At 42.0% G+C, this 15231-nt stretch overlaps 1 protein-coding gene across 1 annotated transcript; it reads left to right on the forward strand.

Moving 5' to 3' along the window:
* The first annotated feature begins 12605 nt into the window (after positions 1-12605).
* On the forward strand, positions 12606-14956 carry LOC138405334 (golgin subfamily A member 6-like protein 25). Its single transcript, XM_069513069.1, has 2 exons — positions 12606-13193; positions 13272-14956. The coding sequence occupies exons 1-2, from the start codon at positions 13182-13184 to the stop codon at positions 14538-14540; spliced, it is 1281 nt and encodes a 426-aa protein (XP_069369170.1). The 5' UTR covers positions 12606-13181; the 3' UTR covers positions 14541-14956.
* The last annotated feature ends 275 nt before the right edge of the window (positions 14957-15231 follow it).

Below are 15231 nucleotides of genomic sequence, written 5' to 3' on the forward strand. Positions count from 1 at the left end.
ACATGTAAATATACATCCTCTCAATTATTTCGCATCAGTTTTAGAAACCAGCCAGCATCAAGGTCCACACTTTCCTGACACACACACACATTTTTTACAAACACGAATCCAAACATGCTGCAGAAATGCACAATTCCCCATGCTCTCAGTGACACACAATGCAACAATTAGTTTGCAAAAATGTACCCACTTCCTGGTGATGGTAAAGTAGTTGACTACAGCTGCTCTACAGTGTTTTCCATTTTCATTATTTTATTTTCATCCTACTACATTTATTTTATAATGCTTGTGCTGTTAAGATTTCACACTATGTACTTACTGACACATAGACTTATATTTTGTTGATGCTTATGTACATATCTACATACTTAATTTAACACTTCCTAGCATATTTAATTAATTCCCTCAAGCATATCACACATTATCTAATGGATCTGAAATCCTTGATTGATTTTCTTCATTTGGTCAAGAGACTAACCTCAGTCTCAGACAGGGATCACTTAGCTATCAGTGCAACATGTGTATAGTAGCCGCCTAGCTCAGGATTTGTGTATGCTCCGCAGTGATGTGCATCATATAGAAGTCAACCTGATAAACCCCCAGGGGCCGCCATGTTGTGCAGTTATAAAAATTGCCATGGAAACGGTTGCTTCTTAAAAATCTTCTTTGATGATTGATGTGGCGGCAACCATCAAAGGGATTGCTGGCCTGCAAATCCTTATCAAATCCAATCAAAGAACCAAAAACTCTAGACATTAAAGGATATTTCTTTGGTCCTCTGAACTACCAAACATAAATAACAAGTTCCCTTGCTTCAAGTTATTAGCTTGTGAAAATAATAGACCGTCAACTGAGAAGACCACAGTCCTCATTAGTGAAGACAACAATCCTGCCTACGGAGACAACCGCTGATTTGTTCATTAAATATTCATCAAGAAGACACTGCTCTCATAACTACAAATCCCCCTTTACCAAAATGGACATCCTGGTAAGAATTATTTTTTTTTAGAAATGTATGTTCAGGTTGTGTTGAGTGGACTTTTAATAATGAATTCCATGTTTCTATTTTTCAGGCATGTGGAACAATGCAGTCTGAGATTAAGGCTCTGAAAGAGAAGCTCAAACTGAATGATGAGCTTCTGATAAGGGAGCAGGAGAAAATGACAGCTCGCTCTAAAGCCCACATTGGTGTCCTGGCTGAACTAGCTGTACAGAGCAACAAGGTGAAGGCTCTGGAAGAGAAGCTCAAACAGAACGATGAGCTTCTGATGAGGGAGAAGGAGAAAATGACAGCTCACTCTAAAGCCCACAATGGCAAACTGGCTGAACTGGCTGTACAGAGCAACAAGGTGAAGGCTCTGGAAGAGAAGCTCAAACAGAACGATGAGCTTCTGATGAGGGAGAAGGAGAAAATGACAGCTCACTCTAAAGCCCACAATGGCAAACTGGCTGAACTGGCTGTACAGAGCAACAAGGTGAAGGCTCTGGAAGAGAAGCTCAAACAGAACGATGAGCTTCTGATGAGGGAGAAGGAGAAAATGACAGCTCACTCTAAAGCCTACAATGGCAAACTGGCTGAACTGGCTGTACAGAGCAACAAGGTGAAGGCTCTGGAAGAGAAGCTCAAACAGAACGATGAGCTTCTGATGAGGGAGAAGGAGAAAATGACAGCTCACTCTAAAGCCCACAATGGCAAACTGGCTGTACAAAGCAACAAGGTGAAGGCTCTGGAAGAGGACAATGTGGCTCTGAAGGAGAAGGTGGCCCTTTTGAAAAGGGATTTGAGCAGGCTTGAGCTTGTGGTGACAGAGATGGAGGAAAGGCAAGCTCACAGCCAAAAGATTGACTCCATGGACAAGGAGACTCAAACCAGCGATCTGCTTCAGGATGAGAATAATGCTCTTCAAGAAGAGCTGATGAAGCTCAGAGCTTCTTATCATGAGGTCTGTCTGAATCAGACTACCAACCAGGAGAAGTTTGACACTGAGCTCCAGGAGGAGAAGCAGGAAAAGAACGTTCTCCAAGAAGAGCTGATGAAGCTCAGAGATTCTTATCATGAGGTCTGTCAAAATCAGACTACCAACCAGGAGAAGTTCAACACTGAGCTCCAGGAGAAGAAGGTTCTCCAAGAAGAGCTGATGAAGCTCAAAGCTTCTTACAATGTGGTCTGCCACTGTCATGAAGCTGATGTTTCCAGTCGGGAGCTCAATGGAGAGAGTAAGGATGATGTCACTGAGGAGAAGTCTCTCTCCAGTGTTCTCCCTGAGAAACCAAAGAAGACTTCACTCTGGAAGAGAATCCGCCACGCTCTGGGGTTGAGAAAACCACAGTGTTGGAAGTAGTCAGCAGCGCCCATCCAACAGCACCTGAGCTGACCTTACCCAGTGTTGTAATGTAACGAAGTACAAATACTTCTTTACATTTCTACTTAAGTAGAAATTTCACATATCTGTCCTTTACTTTGTTATTTTTATTTCTGACAACTTTCACTTTTACTCCACTATATTTCCTAAGTAAAATGTGTACTTTTACTCCAATACATTTCTCCTAACCATCTTCGTTACTCATTACTACAAATTAAAATCAGAAGAAATTTGAGTTGGTGACGTAATGCCGTAAACTTTTTGTGGTATATACGTGTGCCTGCAATATATATTATGCCAGTGGGTGGAAGTGTCACTCGATGTACCCCATGAAGAAGAGAGTGACTGTGACTGGTACCTGAATAAGAAAGAGTAAAGTTTGTTCCTCTGAATTAGCTTGCCTGTTAGCTTCTTTTTTCATATACACTAAACAACACATTCGTTGTCATGTCAACCGCCAAGCACGAAGAAGAAGAAGTCCCGCTTGTCTGGGTGTTGTGGTGAAAAACTAAGTTCCACTCGTGGTCCAAAAATTCCAAAAATTCAGTCAAATAAAAAAGCAGTAGAAGTCAACTTAAAAGCCGCAGAGTTTTATTGTCGACAACAAAACCTGAGAGCATTCAGTAGCGAGCCGGAGCTGCACCAGAAGAACTCTGACTAACAGTGGTGTTGCTCCGCTTTATCTATCCTTAAGGGCCACAACTGTTACGACCTTCCCCCTGGAAAGTCTCCAAGCACCGGGGTTACTTGCGTACGTTGGACTTGAGTTTACCCCTGGAAAGCCTCCAAACACCTGGGTTGCTTTGGCCTTGGAGCTGGGACTTTCCCTCTGGAGAGCCCCTACCGTACCATGATGAGTCTCTTTTTCTTTTACACAGTTTTTCTTACTCTTGACACCATTATATCTGTCCAAACCATTTGCTATTTTTTAAAAGATATTTGTCTCTGATTTTACACCATAATATTTCATTCTTGTCAGACTGCCTTTAAAAAAAAAAAAAGATTATCATTTCTTCACACAAGTTATACATACACTACATACTGATTGTTACACATAGAGTATATTGTTTGATTCGTTTGATGATTCGTAATATATGTCTTAAACTTATTGTAATCATTAGCAATTTATGTTATAATCACTACTCAGTTTGCAGTGCAGATTAAAGGTACATAGTGACATTCATATGTGACACAGTGTAATGAACAGAAATTTTACTACACGGGCATGTCACATTATTGATGCCATCATGGAAGCACTTGCTGCCGGCTCTGCTGCTAACGTTAATGCTCCGGTAGCAGATGACAAGCATCTCGACTAAAGTGGTGAAACTTGGTGAACTCCGTGGTGGTGATGAAGATAACGTTACACCGGCCGTATTTTCAAGAAATATTTTCGTAAGTTGGAGTGAAAGATTCTTCTTCCGGATTAAGTGCCTGTTATGCCTACAGAGAGTGACTGAAATATTGGCATTCAAAAACTCCCCGTCCAACCTGAAGAAGCACATCGAGATAGGTTAAATACATTTTCATTCAATGAAGCCATAATGTCATGTTGGGACCTGGTATCTGTGAACCATAGTTGGGCCTACATGTGTAGTCAAAAGCCTGACCGCATGTCTCCTTTGCTCTGGAGACAAAGGAGAGCTTCCAGAACTCAGTCTCCCAGGGTGCTTCATCTTCACATATAGGTGGTAAAACTGCTCCTGAAGACAACTCTCAACCACTATTGGTCACTGTGTGCCCCATGACCCATGAGGTCACAAGGCCAATATAAGCCGAGTTTCCTAGCTCTCTTCTCTGTTCTGCCTCTTCCCCTGCTGACCGCTCCTGGTGGAGTAGGTTCTGTCCCTGCTCTCCCAGCCAGGGAGACTTCCTCCCTACTCAAGCTCCTCAACTTCCAGCAGGCCTGCCTGGAGCAGACTGCTAAAACCTTCCAAAGGCAGTGACGCGAGAGCCTGCCTAAGAACTTCAGCACAATTGGCCACGACACAAGGTCTGACCAGCAGATGCACAACAGGAGCCACAAACCAACAAGACCACTTCACTCGACTTCAAACAGCACATCCAAAAAGGACCTTTCCCTCTTTTTCATGGACGGGTAACACAACTGGGCTCTATTATTACACTAGGCTAAGCAAAGGACTGTTTAGTCCTATTTCTATTTCATGTGATGTTTATAAGTTTGAATTGTGTTGTTGTGATATTTGGTAATATGTTATTTGAAAGTTAATGTTAGTTCTGTTATACTGATCAGTTTCTTTGCATGCATCTAACTACTTTCTTTAACCTGGCACCAACACCTCACACACTCATTTCCACAAACTTAACACATACATGTGATCTCAGCCACATGGTCTCAAAACTCCATCTTCATTAATGTTGCATAAGTGTGAATTTTGCCAACCTCTACACTGTCAAGAATTCCATATCCTTCAACTTTGCTAGCTATTGATGTGGTAATTTTGGTTATAGTTATGTATTTAATTATTAATCAGAGTTCCAAATTTGTAGTCAGTAAGACTTATTTCTTAAATTGGCTATCTTTTCCCTTCCTTTGAAGGGTGGTGCCCCGATTTATCCTTTATCAGTTTAATATTAATATTTTTAATATTAATATTTAATATTTCTCTGATAGCCACATTTATTGAATGCCCAAAAGCACACCATTTAATGGTGCCCCGCATGAAGGAAAGTACATAATCGTACCCCGCACAAGGGAAAGTACATAATCACAACATTTTTGGTGCTCTGTGTGAGGCAAAGTCATGAATAATAACATTATTTTGACTCCTCGTGGAGCACAGCACAACAGTCAACGTTATTTAAGTGATCGCTGCTGATGACGGGCTCTCCATCTCCTCTTTAGTCGCATCCATTTTTTTCGCCTAAATATTGATTTATCCTCACCCAAAAGGCAGAGCATATTCTCCAGTCCCTGCAAAGGCTTTGTTCTCACATGTGAACTGGTCCACGCACCTCTCCAGCCAGCCACGTCAGATGAAGATTCAGAGAGACTGCATGGAGAGGACACTGTGATGGGAGAATCTCCAAGAGTAGTCACACCACTGGGGCTGTGAGGTGGCCACCTTTTGTGTTTTCCTCCTGTGGATGACTGCTCTTCAGGGTAGGACAATTTCTCTTCCAGGAGTCTTTGGAGCTATTATATATGGATTGTTGGACAGAGCTGGAATTAGTGATACTGTGGCTTAATTGTTCATTTCTTCTTTGTTCCACAGGCACAGCAGCAGTGCAGCACGGCTAATCTCCAATTGGGACATGATGTTGCAACTTATCACCTAACTAATACTATTTCCAATAATGTGACTATGCCACGGAAATAATTCAGAAAAGAAAGGAGTACGCGGGAATCAAAAAAGTTTTAAAAGAGAGAGGAATCCGTTTCTAGACACCTATGGCCAGAATGAGGATACACTGGGACACCGGCCCATGGCCATGGCAACAGGTAGGAAACAAAGAGGACACCGCAACACGAGCAAAACATAAACTACAGAAATACCGAGGAATGGACAAATAAAGTATGTAAGTGCATCTAAATGAATAGGTAAGTGAAAGATAACACATGTTAGACACTGAAGACAAATAGTCTAAGAGATTGTATATAGGTCTTCAGTCTTCACTGTTAGGACTGATCGGACGCTGTATGTGTGAGCTATAATGATTACTTCATTCCCAAAACACAGGCTCTCTAGTGGTTCCAAGAGTCTGTAAGAGGAGAGCAGGAGGTAGAACTTTTAGCTATCAGGCTCCTCTCCTATGGAACCAGCTCCCAATCTGGGTTCGGGAGGCAGACACTGTCCCAGCATTTAAAGTAAAACTAAAAACCTTCCTCTTTGACAAAGCCTATAGTTAGGGCTGGATCAGGTGAGTCCTGAACCATCCCTTAGTTGTGCTGCTATAGGTTTAGACTGCTGGGGGAACTCCCATTATGCACTGAGCACTTCATCACTTCCCTCTGTCTCTCTGTCTCTCTGCCCCCCCACACCTGTTTATTTATTTATTTATTTATTTTAACATGTCATCATGTCAAAGTGTCACTTTTTCCTCCCATAGTCCCTCTGGCTCTTCTCTCTATCTCGTTTCAGATAACTCCGGCACCGGGACTGCAGGACAACAACGACTACCATCACCATTGTCATCATTTATTACAATAACTCAGTAATTCATTCATATATCTAATCCTGTTGTAGATCACTACATTGTTATTGTTATATTCAGCCTTGATACTGATGGTGCCAAATTGTTCCCGGTCTCTCTCTCTCCACCTCATCTCTCTCTTCTCTCCCCCACTTTCCACCCATCTCTCCTTTCCTCCCCCTTACTTTTCTTTCCTCACCCCAACCGGTCGAGGCAGATGCCACATTGAGCCTGGTTCTGCCAGAGGTTTCTCCCTGTTAATGAGGGAGTTTTTCCTCTCCACAGTCGCCTGTGCTTGCTCATTGTGGGAACTGTTGGGTTTCTCTATGTTAATATTGTTTTAAGTTCTTGACCTTTAAATGTAAAGTGCCTTGAGATAATGTAAATCATGAATTGGCGCTATATAAATAAAATTGAATTGAATTGAACTCCCTCTTGGCTGGACTCCCAGCCTCTGCAGCTAAACCGTTGCAGCGTATCCAGAACGCTGCAGCGCGCCTCGTTTACAATCTTTCCTAATTGTCCCATGTGACCCCCCTCCTCCGTGACCTCCACTGGCTTCCTGTTGGGGCCAGCATCCGATTCAAGATGATGGTGCTGGCCTTCAAGGCCGTCAATGCAACTGCACCTGTCTACCTCCAAACACTAGTCAGACCACATGCCCCAGCGAGAGCACTTTGCTCATCTACATCAGCTGGCCGACTGGTACCCCCATCACTGAGAGCAAACAAAGCCCGCTCAGCGAAGTTGCGACCCTTCTCTGTTTTAGCACATCAGTGGTGGAACAAACTCCCGACCAATGTCAGGACAGCGGAATCGCATTCCATCTTCCGCAAAAGACTCAAGACTCATTTGTTCAGACTTCACCTCGACCCTGACTCCTGAGAACTGGAGATGAAGCTGAAACAGCGCCAAAATTTTCAGTGACATTACGGGAGGGGCATTACGTCTATAGTAGTTTAGCACTACCATAGACAACGAATGGGAATGTGTTTAGGGCCGTTTAGCTAAACAATCCACGGCTGCTGCGCGGGAGACAGGGGTCGATTCCCTGATGGAGAGGAACATATTTTTTACATAAAATGTCGAGAATTTCCTGTGAAAGTGAAAAAAAATTAAAAAACTGAATCCACACCTGCATCCACATTAAATGGGTTCCTCCCCTTCCATTCATCAAGTTTGCACAGGATCTAGAAAAGAGGGATTGTAGAGGAGGAAAAGATGTTCTCCATCTCATACATTATTATCTATTTGCTCAGGGTACTTTGTAAAAGACGAATAGAAGAAATATCATCTGAAAGAGGACAACAGTTTTGCTCTACTTCCACTGAATGTTGCTTGGTCAGAACCACTTCTTCCAACTGTCTGATTCAGGTTTTCATGACTTGTTCAGCATAATTTATATAAATAATATATAGATAATATCAATATACCTCTAGTACTGGGTTAAAGAAGACTGTGACTGTGTTGCTCCTCTTCATAGGAGGGATGAACACAAGAACAGCGAGATACTGTAGGACGAGGACGCTGAGCCAGTGAGGGACGGCACTGTACTGACTGGCCCTGAACTGGATGTTAGTGATGTGCACCGTCTCCAACAGACTGGCCACCATCAGGATGAGACTGATGCAGAAGAAAACGTCTGCAGGACACAACATACGACAGTTCAGTCAACTTTTCAATAACATCATGTATCTTAGCTATGATCTTGTGTTGGAAATGATGTTTACAATAAAACTCGAGGAACCTGTTGTTCACAATAAATTAAACAAATTAATAATTTCTTTTAAAGTCACACTGTCCGGTTGACCAAATAATTGACACACTTTTCAGTGGAACTACTTTCTACCAAGAAATGTTCCCTTTCCAGCATCACAGGGGTCGGACACTCACTGATGAGAGGCGTCCCCCTGGTGATGGGCAGCAGGTTGTTCATGATGAGCAGGATGAGGGTCATCTTGAAGGAGGAGCGGTTTGGGGCCCAATAATACTCAAGATTAACCGTATGATACATCTTACTGTGTGGTTGTTCACGTATATGAGGGGCAGAGGAGATCTCAGCATGTAGATTCCTGAAAAGATCAATGGTTCAGTTACAACCAGTATACTACTGTTTACTTCCTCTATTTACTTTGTATTCTATTTACATGCTGAAAAACACATATGGGTCACAGTGTAGAAATTGTTAAATAAAACTTTTGACTGTCCTTTCACTTTGCTGGGGACAGTGGAGGGGGCTGAGGCCTTAAGACAACAAGACAACAATAGACTTTATTTGTACACATTCACATGGATAGATATAATCTTTTTTTCTTTTTTAGAGTTTATTAGTCTAAGCCAAGAAATATATCCTATATATCATCAAAAATCATGTACAAATACAGTTACAGAAAATCACAGAGATGGATCTAATTTAATATAGAAAACAAAGAGACACTGTGACACATACATTTGCCCGTCATTTATCTGGTCTTTAGTCAAACAGTCTCTTACCTTTGCTGAATAAAGCACCTCACATGTGTAAAGTAGTTGTAGAGCAACATCTGCTGTAGTTTGTTGTTCTTCAGTCACGGAAGTTGAAGGAAAAGTCGAGGAAGAGAGACAGAGATGAAGCTGAAACAGCGCCATAATGTTCAGTCGCCGGGAGGGGCATTATGTCCTTAGCACTACCATAGAGAATGAATGGGAACGTGTAAGGGACGTTTAGCGCAGAAGGCCTGTGTTCGATTCCCGGCAATAGACTATTATTAGCCAATTTTTTGTATTTCGAAAGTTGAGCAGATGTAATGTCAGCATGTACTTCTGGAATTGGTTTATTTGTGTAACAGACAATGAAAACCATTTGAAACTTTTTTCTTGAAATATCACTTTTGTAATAATAAGATAGTAAAGTGGGCCTTTTCATGTTTTGAAAAATTTGTGGCAATGACATTGACTTGAAATTGAGAGCAGGCACTGCAAGTCAGAACTGTTCATCAATAGGAAACACAAGCATAGCATTCTGTTTACACGGTATATTTTAGAAGCTCATAGAATCAAGACAGTTCCCTTCAAGTCTAAATCACTTTTGTATTGGGTCTGTTGTTTGCATTAGGGGCCAGCTGGGCTTTTAGCCCCACCCTGCCCGAGGTGTGAGTTGTTGGGCCATGAAGAGGTATATTGTTATCGTGGTAAAAGGCTCAAAGTTAACTAGAAAGTGATTCTGAGATTTACACACTTCCAGCACTACCAGTAATTCTTTCAAAATGACTTTACAAGCGTGGATACGTCATGAGCCATAGTCATCCATAGTTATGCTACTATAGGCCTAGACGGCTGGGGGATCACCCATCAGGCACCAGAAACCAGCACCTTCCCTCTTCTCTCTCTGCCTTGTTTATTTTATCGTATCTTATTACATGTCTCTAATTCCTTGGGTCTTCTCCTCCCCTCCTTGGTCCATGCTGTGCGGCTCTCCGGAACCCATCCTGGCTCGGGTCCTGATGAGGGATGGACCTAGTGAGGTCACCGGTTTGTCGCAGGGCTAACGTGGAGGGTCATGCAACCACCAGCACTCTCACCTGAGGACCTCTCACCTTTGGAGCCATGTTCACTACTACTACTGCACATGTTGGACCATGAGGGAGGTAGGAGTGCCCGGAGGGACCAACGCGCCCTTGGAAGACCATGCCAACATCCAGGTGGTGATTCCCGGGCTGGATTCAAGCCCATGACCAGAGACTGTGACTCCACCCCCCCTTTATTTCCTTTTGTTCCCCTATATATATTTTTTTTCTCCACTCACCCCAACCAGTCCTGGCAGAGGCCGTTGATAGATACATGTAGGGAAAGTAGATTTAGTTCTCGTGGCCAATGTGTTTGATGTGCAAGTGCTGTCAAATATATACAGAATATATCCTTGCTGGCCCATCCACTGCAGACAGAGAGGGGAAAGCTGACATGGAGCTCCGGGATCCCCTCCCTCACCTGTTTATAATGCATGAAAATCTAACTTAAGTGATTAAAGCTTTTGACAAGACCAGTTGATGCAGTCGTAGATGCCGGTTTTTTGCCGCCGACTTGTTGATGCCTTTTGAGTACCTGTAGAGGGCTCCGATATGGATGATACCTCATCCTGTTGCCCCTCCATAGGTGTTTCTTTAGTTGTCTGGAGATATTAATGACAGATATCAGACTGATGAAATCAAGTAAAAATAAATGTTCTAATATAGTCAATATCTTTCATGTGTGCATGTGGCAGTGTAGATGTATTTCACTAAATCTAAATGAATTTGAATTACTGTATTTAATGCAGTATAAAGATGGACTATATGTTTATGTATGTGAATTTTTGTATGGTAAGAGCATGTCCTTTATGAGAACTATCAGTTATACAAAGAATCATTTTGACCACCTTGCATTTCCACGGCCAGTCTGATTCACCATAATTATAGGTGATCTCCTCTCCTGGACTTATGTCACGTTTTGCAAACAAACACAGATGGGGCTTCCCTATCACTGTCAAGTACTTCATCTTGGCATTGGGATTCATATGGTTGTCATTTACGAGCCTTCCAAGTGACCCATCCTCTTTTGCTGCATCAACACTACAAAAGCAAAGATAACACATTATTACAAATTGTAATTTGGCAATATAAATTTGCCTGACTTAGAAGCCTTCCCTCAACAATATAGTCTGAAAACTGGCTTACTGCCATTCCAACTGGCACGTGCATGGTCAATTGCAATCACCGATGTCTCAGCGTGCAAGAGAGCAGCATTAGGCCATGTCACAATAACTTGAGCTGAGTCTTGCAGCATATAAAATAACTCCCGCAAAATTCCACCCCCCCAACCGAACTCCACTCCTCGCCCGCTCTCCGCTTCCCCAACGGGTGCATTTATCAGACTCGTTGTGCCCCGGCTGCTTTGATGACACTAGATGACTTCGAACTGATCGCTGGCCCTCGTGGTGGCGACGTCTCATTCGAATGTCTGCCAACTTTCAATGGTACTTTTTGTGCCTACAGGGTTCGATTCCGGAGAGGGAGTCTGAGATAAATTATTATTAAATTATTGATGACCATATACGACAAAGAATGACATAATGTGCCACACTCACGGTTGATGAAGGCATGTTGAGGGTCAATGAATTGTGTGAGATGTGTCAAATCTGTTGGTTATTATTTTTGTTCATTATCATATGTAAACAAATGGAGGCAAGATTTTTAAAATATATTTTGCATTGAAGAAATAATTGTCTGCATTCAGATTGAGCTCTATATCATCAAATCAGTAATGATTGGATGACTAATGTGCATAACAAAGACATAAATATTACATTAAAAAATCCTTTTAGCCCAGTATTAAGTGGAACATAGTAAATTAAGTTAAATGGAAACAGTCAAACACATCTGCAGATGCATTGACAATTGTATTGATTTAATATACACACATACAAATATTAATAATATGCATTTTCATTAATATTTTATGCCAGTGACAGTATTCGACCAACACTCACAAAGCACTGCTCAATAGCCATGAATCTATGAATGAAATTAAAATATGAAACCTTTATTTGCAGTGTCAAATCACATTGAACACATGAACAACACACAACAATACAATGCTTAATCACAGAATGTCAGTGCCTGTGTTGTGCATCAATAGCTCTCACACACTAAAATCACATAGATCAACATGTAAATATACATCCTCTCAATTATTTCGCATCAGTTTTAGAAACCAGCCAGCATCAAGGTCCACACTTTCCTGACACACAAACACACACACACATTTTTTACAAACACGAATCCAAACATGCTGCAGAAATGCACAATTCCCCATGCTCTCAGTGACACACAATGCAAAAATTAGTTTGCAAAAATGTACCCCCTTCCGGTGATGGTAAAGTAGTTGACTACAGCTGCTCTACAGTGTTTTCCATTTTCATTATTTTATTTTCATCCTACTACATTTATTTTATAATGCTTGTGCTGTTAAGATTTCACACTATGTACTTACTGACACATAGACTTATATTTTGTTGATGCTTATGTACATATCTACATACTTAATTTAACACTTCATAGCATATTTCATTTATTCCCTCAAGCATATCACACATTATCTAATGGATCTGAAATCCTTGATTGATTTTCTTCATTTGGTCAAGAGACTAACCTCAGTCTCAGACAGGGATCACTGTAGCTATCAGTGCAACATGTGTATAGTAGCCGCCTAGCTCAGGATTTGTGTATGCTCCGCAGTGATGTGCATCATATAGAAGTCAACCTGATAAACCCCCAGGGGCCGCCATGTTGTGGAGTTATAAAAATTGCCATGGAAACAGTTGCTTCTTAAAAATCTTCTTTGATGATTGATGAGGGGCCAACCATCAAAGGGATTGCTGGCCTGCATATCCTTATCAAATCCAATCAAAGAACCAAAAACTCTAGACATTAAAGGATATTTCTTTGGTCCTCTGAACTAGCAAACATAAATAACAAGTTCCCTTGCTTCAAGTTATTAGCTTGTGAAAATAACAGACCGTCAACTGAGAAGACCACAGTCCTCATTAGTGAAGACAACAATCCTGCCTACGGAGACAACCGCTGATTTGTTCAGTAAAAATTCATCAAGAAGACACTGCTCTCATAACTACAAATCCCCTTTACTAAAATGGACATCCTGGTAAGAATTTTTTTTTTTTAGAAATGTATGTTCAGGTTCAGGTCTTTTAATAATGAATTCCATGTTTCCATTTTTCAGACATGTGGAACAATGCAGTCTGAGATTAAGGCTCTGAAAGAGAAGCTCAAACTGAATGATGAGCTTCTGATAAGGGAGCAGGAGAAAATGACAGCTCGCTCTAAAGCCCACATTGGTGTCCTGGCTGAACTGGCTGTACAGAGCAACAAGGTGAAGGCTCTGGAAGACAAGCTCAAAGAGAACGATGAGCTTCTGATGAGGGAGAAGGAGAAAATGACAGCTCACTCTAAAGCCCACAATGGCAAACTGGCTGAACTGGCTGTACAGAGCAACAAGGTGAAGGCTCTGGAAGAGAAGCTCAAACAGAACGATGAGCTTCTGATGAGGGAGAAGGAGAAAGTGACAGCTCACTCTAAAGCCCACAATGGTAAACTGGCTGAACTGGCTGTACAGAGCAACAAGGTGAAGGCTCTGGAAGAGAAGCTCAAACAGAAGGATGAGCTTCTGATTAGGGAGAAGGAGAAAATGACAGCTCACTCTAAAGCCCACAATGGTAAACTGGCTGAACTTGCTGTACAGAGCAACAAGGTGAAGGCTCTGGAAGAGAAGCTCAAACAGAACGATGAGCTTCTGATTCGGGAGAAGGAGAAAATGACAGCTCACTCTAAAGCCCACAATGGCAAACTGGCTGTACAAAGCAACAAGGTGAAGGCTCTGGAAGAGGACAATGTGGCTCTGAAGGAGAAGGTGGCCCTTTTGAAAAGGGATTTGAGCAGGGTTGAGCTTGTGGTGACAGAGATGGAGGAAAGGCAAGCTCACAGCCAAAAGATTGACTCCATGGACAAGGAGACTCAAACCAGCGATCTGCTTCAGGATGAGAATAATGCGCTTCAAGAAGAGCTGATGAAGCTCAGAGCTTCTTATCATGAGGTCTGTCTGAATCAGACTACCAACCAGGAGAAGTTCGACACTGAGCTCCAGGAGGAGAAGCAGGAAAAGAACGTTCTCCAAGAAGAGCTGATGAAGCTCAGAGATTCTTATCATGAGGTCTGTCAAAATCAGACTACCAACCAGGAGAAGTTCAACACTGAGCTCCAGGAGAAGAAGGTTCTCCAAGAAGAGCTGATGAAGCTCAAAGCTTCTTACAATGTGGTCTGCCACTGTCATGAAGCTGAAGTTTCCAGTCGGGAGCTCAATGGAGAGAATAAGGATGATGTCACTGAGGAGAAGTCTCTCTCCAGTGTTCTCCCTGAGAAACCAAAGAAGACTTCACTCTGGAAGAGAATCCGCCACGCTCTGGGGTTGAGAAAACCACAGTGTTGGAAGTAGTCAGCAGCGCCCATCCAACAGCACCTGAGCTGACCTTACCCAGTCTTGTAATGTAACGAAGTACAAATACTTCTTTACATTTCTACTTAAGTAGAAATTTCACATATCTGTCCTTTACTTTGTTATTTTTATTTCTGACAACTTTCACTTTTACTCCACTATATTTCCCAAGTAAAATGTGTACTTTTACTCCAATACATTTCTCCTAACCATCTTCGTTACTCATTACTACAAATTAAAATCAGAAGAAATTTGAGTTGGTGACGTAATGCCGGAAACTTTTTGTGGTATATACGTGTGCCTGCAATATATATTATGCCAGTGGGTGGCAGTGTCACTCGATGTACCCCATGAAGAAGAGAGTGACTGTGACTGGTACCTGAATAAGAAAGAGTAAAGTTTGTTCCTCTGAATTAGCTTGCCTGTTAGCTTCTTTTTTCATTTACACTACACAACACATTCGTTGTCATGTCAACCGCCAAGCACGAAGAAGAAGAAGTTCCGCTTGTCTGGGTGTTGTGGTGAAAAACTAAGTTCCACTCGTGGTTCAAAAATTCCAAAAATTCAGTCAAATAAAAAAGCAGTAGAAGTCAACTTAAAAGCCGCAGAGTTTTATTGTCGACAACAAAACCTGAGAGCATTCAGTAGCGAGCCGGAGCTGCACCAGAAGAACTCTGACTAACAGTGGTTT

This window comes from Paralichthys olivaceus, chromosome 17 (assembly GCF_024713975.1).
Source record: "Paralichthys olivaceus isolate ysfri-2021 chromosome 17, ASM2471397v2, whole genome shotgun sequence".
Taxonomy (NCBI): Eukaryota; Metazoa; Chordata; class Actinopteri; order Pleuronectiformes; family Paralichthyidae; genus Paralichthys; species Paralichthys olivaceus.